Raw genomic sequence first — 6647 nt, forward strand, 5'->3', positions numbered from 1 at the left:
CCTGCCTCTGCCTCCCAAGTGCTGGGATGAAAGGTGTGCGCCACCACTGCCCGGCAGAAGGGATTCTTTTCTTTTATGTTGGCCATCTACTGAACAAAACAAAACAAAACAAAACAACTTAACATGAACTGGTTAGGAACTGAATAACCTGAGGGCTGGAGAGATGGCTCAGGAGTTAACAGCAATGGCTGCTCTTCCAGAATATCTGGGTTCAAATCTTGTCACCTCAAGTCTCCAGGTCCAGAGGATCTAACACCTTTTTCTGGCCTCTATGGGTACAAGGCATGCACATGGTGCAAATATATATTACAGCAAAATATACACAAATAGATAGACAGGCAGGCAGATAGATAGATAGATAGATAGATAGATAGATAGATAGATAGATAGACAGACAGACAGATGATAGATAGATGATGGATAGATGATAGATAACTGGATGACCAATAATCCTCAGGGTGTGCTTTATCTCATTCCTGGTATGTTACATAGACCTTATGTGCAGGATAAACCTGGCTGGAACTGGCATCTTTAGTTCTTGCCTAACAACAGAATCATCCAAAGTTTCATTACAGAGACACAGCACTTGCTTCAGTTACTTGAGGTCACTGGGCATACAATGTTTCTGGACTCAAATGATTCAATAGAATACCAGGCATTTACAAGATTGTGCAAAGTAGAATCAGTTTAAGTGAACACTTAGTAGCCAGACTTAATCTGAAGAGTTAAACACTTTATAGCTAAGCCTTGCCTTCAAAGCAAGCCTGATGCACTGCAGTTGGCCAGCCATGGTGGAATAAGCTTTGGCAGCGTGAAGGCAGAGGCACACTGGGAAAACTAGCTATCTGTGGGACAAATGAAAGATGGAGACATATTTCTATTCTGTGGGGAAGCGAGCTAACAAAGACCCAGTCGAACTACAGGGCAGTCCTGTGTCCTATTTCATCATGTGTGTTAACTGATCCTGTGCCTGGAGCGATCAGAAAGTAGACAGTGATTTTTATAAGCATTGCCCAGGCTCTGTAAGGAAGAGATAAACATATTTAATCTGTAAGGAGAAGGCTTGGGTAGTGACTTTTTTTCCTTTTCATGGGGCCAAGACAGACTGAGAAAGAAGTACCCAGTAGACTACCACCCACAAGTACTTGATGGAACATGTCCAAAACCTCACAGCTGGAATTCATCAGAACCAAATCTCAAGTGGGAAGCATTTGCTTGATTGCGGTATATCGTTTTTTCCCACTGCTTCACGCCGCCTTTACATTAGTGCTTAAATACAGATTTTCACTATTTCATGCTATTTACTGACTCTGTCTTCTTTTTGAGGATGGTAAATCTTAACTTGTGAGTCCATCGACTTCCAAGCATCATGGGAGGCCACCACTCAACACTGACAGTAGCTGAAATCACTAAGTTCTTGTCGTGAGTTACCATAGGCTCTCCCCTTTATTTTGCTTTTAGCACAGCAGAAATATAGCTTTTAGAAATACACCTTCAGGGCTTGGTGCATCCTCTCTCACAGTCTCCATCTTCTCAGAGGAGAAGGGGATGGGGGGATGGAGGGAGGGACTATGTGAGCGGGGAAGGGAGGAGGGTGGAGACCAGGAGGGAGCAGTGATTGAGATGTAAAGTGAATGAATAAATAAATTAATGACAAAAAAAAAAAAAGAAAGAAAGACACCTTCAGGAACTGCTAACCCCATTAGGAGTTTAGACTCCTCTTGGCTAATTCTTTACAGATATGGTGCATTCTGCACAGGATTTGCTACTTTATAACCTTTTTGTTATTTCAGGATTTTAGTTCAAATACTTATTATAATTTTGAATACAAATTTTAGATGTTTGAAATTATAACACAAGCAGAGACTCTATTCCTTATCGTTTAGCAGTATTTTTCTGATGGTGTGGGAGGAGGAGCAAGTATACCGCTTGGGCATGTATGTAGTACGACATGGGTTTTCTCACCATTCATGGCAATCACCCATCCCTGTGTAACCAAGATAACAGTTAAGATTCGGAGGGAAAAAAAATAAGTCTACTGACAGAACCAAGCAATAAGGCTCAGATGTTAGAACACGTACCTGGCCATCGGTCCCGATGGTTCCTCCACAGTCAGCCAGGAGCTCCGACATGTCATAGTAGCTGACAAACTCCCACAGACAGGCCTCCAGGTTCAGGTTTCTGTAGAAGCGTAGAGTGCTGGAACCCCTGACCGGCACGCTGTACTGGTAAGGATAAGTCTCTCCGATGACCTCCGGGTTCTTCGTGGCATTAGTCAGGAAGCCATGGTGGGTCTTCACTTCATTGTAGTCTAGCAGGTTGGAGCATTTGTGATTCCCAACTCTTGTGCCGTCAGGGCTGAGGGTCAGCTCAAAGTTGGACAGCTCTCTTGTGGAGATGACGGGGAGCATGCCTGCGGGGAAGCACAGGGAAGTAGCATCTGGTTGTGCTTGCATTTCTGTTTTAACTTTAACGAATGAGTTTTAAGTTGACAGACTTTCAAAGCTGGGTAGAGAGAATTGAGAGAAGCAGATGAGTTTGAACATCAACCGCAGACTGAAGGTCAAGGAAGCAAACCAAACCAGGTTATAAGTGCACACAATGCTCCTAAGGTCTTTCTTGCTTTCCCCAGGGTACCTACCGTCTATGTGTGGCATGGTGACAGTGAGCTTGATGAGGTTGGCAAAGTCTGGGTCCTCGGGACCAGTGTAGCGCAATTTAGCTGAGAATGGCTCTGCCCCCACTACCCCAGGCACACGTGGCTGACAGAGACCTTGAAGAAAATCAGCACAATTATGTTAAAAGAAGATAACAGCACATAAAAAATATCTCAATGTGGGGCTGGAGAGATGGCTCAGCGGCTAAGAGCACTGACTGCTCTTCCAGAGGTCATGAGTTCAATGCCTAGCAACCACATGGTGGCTCACAACCATCGTAATGACTTCTGATGCCCTCTTCTGGTGTGTCTGAAGATAGCTGCAGTGTACTTATATATAATAAAATAAATCTTTTTAAGACAAAACAAAACAAACAAAAAAACAAAAAATAATGTCTTAATATAGATGCTATTATTTTTCTATATTTTATTCCCTATGAACATGTGTCAGAAAGGCAGAAGACTGTATGAGAGGTGACCACAGCACACAGGGGAGGAACCTCTCCAGAAGGCTTGTGACGAAACAGTTCTTGGTGAGACTGACTGAATACGTGGTGCTCACTTAGGCCAGGAATATATGCACAAAATTGTGTTGTATAATGTGAACAGACAAAATGAAAATGGTTGAAATACAATGCAATAAATGAAGTGAGTCTGAATGTTACCCTAGGATATGATTAATTATTATATATATATATTATGTATTAGCTATAATAGATATCCTTTTGGTGAATAAAATTAAAAGTTAGTGTGTATTTTAACAGAACTGGGAACTGATCCCAGAAGTGCATCATAATTTCAAGTCCTAAATGCACTTTAAAAAAAAATAAAAGAAAGAATTTTATGTGTGCATGCATGCATGCATGAGTGTGTGTGTGTGTGTGTGTGTGTGTGTGTGTGTGTGTGTGTGTTGTGTAGACCAGAGGCATCAGATCCTCTGGAGCTGCAGCTACAGTCAGTTGTGAGCTATCTAACATGGGTGCTTGGAACTGGACTTGGGTCCTCTGCAAGACATACAGACCACCGCTCAACAGGTTTGAGAGGAAATAGCTCTTCGTCAGATGGACCTAACAGTTGATGCTCATTTTGGTCAGGAACATATGCACGCTCCGTGACTCCAGCTTCAAATACAGCTTCCCCTTTGTAATGAGGTGAGAATACATATGCATGGTTCTCCACCTTCACCGTCACCCTGTGTCCCCAGTAGATTCCCAGGCTGGCGGCAGCTAACTGTGCTCTTCATCTGGCACAGTACCCCTCCCCTCATCTAGACACAACCCTTCTTATGTTTTCTCTTGAGAGCTCCCCTGTGTTTTGGCTCCTTAGTCCCAACAAGTTCAGGTCCTTTCATGCCTCTTATAGCCGCTTCTCATCTCAGCAGCTCCTCTGTGTGGGACCACACTCAGAATACCCATGCTTCCAATTTTCCCATGGACTTCTAGAGGATGAGAGACCTCCTTTATCATCATTATGAGTACAAGGCTCATAATGTACAATGCTCATGAAATATGCAAACAGCTGCTTCCTAGTGAAGACTGCTATACATGGATGCTAATCTTCAAGTAGAGAGCCATGGCACACATGGGCACTGGAGGAATTTATACAGAGAAACAAGGCATTCACAATACTGTAGTGTTTCAGCAGCCCTCACTGTGAGACAGTCTCTCACCTTCCTCTCTGCCAATGGTGATGATGGGGCTCATTAGTTCCAGGCCTTCATTCCCATTGGTGTTCACTGCTCGGGCTGCACACTGGACCCGGGAGCCAGGCTGAAAGTATATGGAGTCTAACGTGATCATTTTGGATGATGTGAAGAAGGTGTCGAAGTCCACCTCTCTCATGGGGCTGGTCACACCATCCGGGCCAGCGGGAGCACTGATCAGCCATCTGTATCGGGTCAAAGTGTCGTTGATGTTCTCACTGGCACAAATAGAGCCTGTTTTCTCATAGTCTGGATATTTGGGGTTGCAGGCCTATGGGAAAATCAAACAAAACAGATATGTGTTAGGACCACAGTTCTGAGTCATGTAGAATTGTTCACATGCTTCCCCGCCCCCACAAGGCTACATGTTGTTCGTGCAACTTCTGAATTCTTATTCCCAGTTGTGACAGTTTCTGTCCTTTAAACTTCGTGACCATACACAGAAGGGTTAATCATTTCATTATGATGCCCCAGAGCCATTCTTACCTGTATACTTCTGTCCCATCTCCTTCTAACCTATAGAAATCTACTTCTCTTATGAGGCTGGTTCACACCATCAGAGACAGCAGGCATGCCAATCAGACATCCATTGACAAACCAATCCCTCTCTTTCTTCCTTCACATTCACGGGGAGGGGATGACCTTGTAACAGTTTGTAATGTTTCTTAAGTTGGTCCCTTCTTTACCATTCCCTTAGCTCCTTCCCATCCAATTCAAGTCCACCCTTTCCAACTCCAGTTACACACTACTGCCCCACTAACATGCCAACATGACCCTCTCCTCATGTGGCTCTTCTGCATGAGAACTCTCCCTGCTAGTCAACAAATGAATTCCTGGTTGCCTAAAGTGACATTTAGAAGCCCGTTATAAGTGAACACCAAATTCTTCACTCCTTGTTAAGCTGACAAGCATCCATTGTGTGCTTATTATATGCGGGGTGTTCGTTAGGGCTACTGTGACATAAAAATATATGCCATAGCTTTTGTTCATGAGAAACTTAAAATTCAGTTATGAGAAAGCAAGTAAAACCTATAATAAATTCCTTCCATTCTTTCTCCATGGCCACCCCTTTCCAGAATGATCTTCCCTTGTCTGAATCTTAAACCATCAAAATTCAACTTGATCCTTTGCACAGGGAATGTTGGCTCTAGCCTTTATACACTGTCTCATATTAGAGCTATGGATACCCGTTTTCACCTGCCTTTATTTTCTTTTAATTCTTTCTGTGCAGAGGTCATGCTTCACTGACTTGCCTGATGGTGACAGAGTCTTAAACCATACACGGTATCCTCGGTTAATATGGAATTTGTATGTTTGTGAGGAAGAAAATGGGAGTTTCATTTAATTATTATTGTCTGTTTTTCACAGCTGAGAGCTTAAGCCTTACATTTCTGAGGATGATATTACTAAAGTCTATCTCTTATGGGGCTAAAGGGATGGCTTAGGGTTAAGGGTAATGGCTGCTCCTGCAGAGGACCTAGGTTTGGTTCCCAGTACCCACATGGCAGCTCACAATCATCTGTAACTATAGATCCAGGAGTTCTGATTCCCAATTCTGGCATGCATGTGGTACACATACAAACATGCAGGCGAACACTCATACACATAAAATAAAAGTAAGTGAATCTTTTAAAGAAATGATTTATAATTTCCCCACATTTGATCTATTTCTTCCTTACCGTAATGCAGACAACAGGATAGCCAGACACAGGTCCAGTGTCCTCTCTGCCTTTGGAAGTGTCATCGTATATCAGCAAGGACACAACGTGAGGGACAGAAGGAAAGGTGACATCTGCCATGCTGTTGATTTCTTCTATATATACAATGGCCTTGGTTGCCTGGAAGCAAAGGACAGAGCATTCATTTATCAAATATTAAGGTGAATTTTCATTCAGAAAAATGACTAGAAAATCCCTGGAATCTCTGATGAAATTGCCATGCGCAGAACATATTCAATGATGGGCCACATATAGCTTATTTCATGTGACCATGGCACCTTGCTTATTTCTGATGTTTACGGGAGGAGGGACCTGTGGCATGCTACAAGTTCTTGAGATGCTTAGGTTCTCAGGCTTTCTCTTCAGTTGTGATGATAGTAGATAAATCAGTTGTGGATTTGCGAAGCTGAAGTTACAGAAAATCCAATCTATTAGTTGACAGTGAGAGGAGAAAGCTGACAGACACCTTGGAACCAGGTCTTCAAGGTCATGGTACAGTGTGGGTTTGTAGTGGAGCTGCCTGGATGCACACACACACACACACACACACACACACACACACACACACACA

The 6647-nt window shown here is 43.2% G+C and overlaps 1 protein-coding gene across 1 annotated transcript in view; it reads right to left on the reverse strand.

The window, feature by feature from the left end:
* Frem2 (FRAS1 related extracellular matrix 2) overlaps positions 1-6647 on the reverse strand; it is a 137263-nt gene that overhangs the window by 18937 nt on the left and 111679 nt on the right. The window contains exons 13-16 of the mRNA XM_031373815.1: positions 6038-6196; positions 4326-4629; positions 2642-2773; positions 2082-2413 (exon numbers count right to left, since the gene is read on the reverse strand). Coding sequence (XP_031229675.1) covers positions 2082-2413; positions 2642-2773; positions 4326-4629; positions 6038-6196 — 927 coding nt within the window. The remainder of the gene's footprint in view (positions 1-2081; positions 2414-2641; positions 2774-4325; positions 4630-6037; positions 6197-6647) is intronic.

The sequence above is a fragment of the Mastomys coucha genome, unplaced genomic scaffold (genome assembly GCF_008632895.1).
Source record: "Mastomys coucha isolate ucsf_1 unplaced genomic scaffold, UCSF_Mcou_1 pScaffold16, whole genome shotgun sequence".
Classification (NCBI taxonomy): domain Eukaryota; kingdom Metazoa; phylum Chordata; class Mammalia; order Rodentia; family Muridae; genus Mastomys; species Mastomys coucha.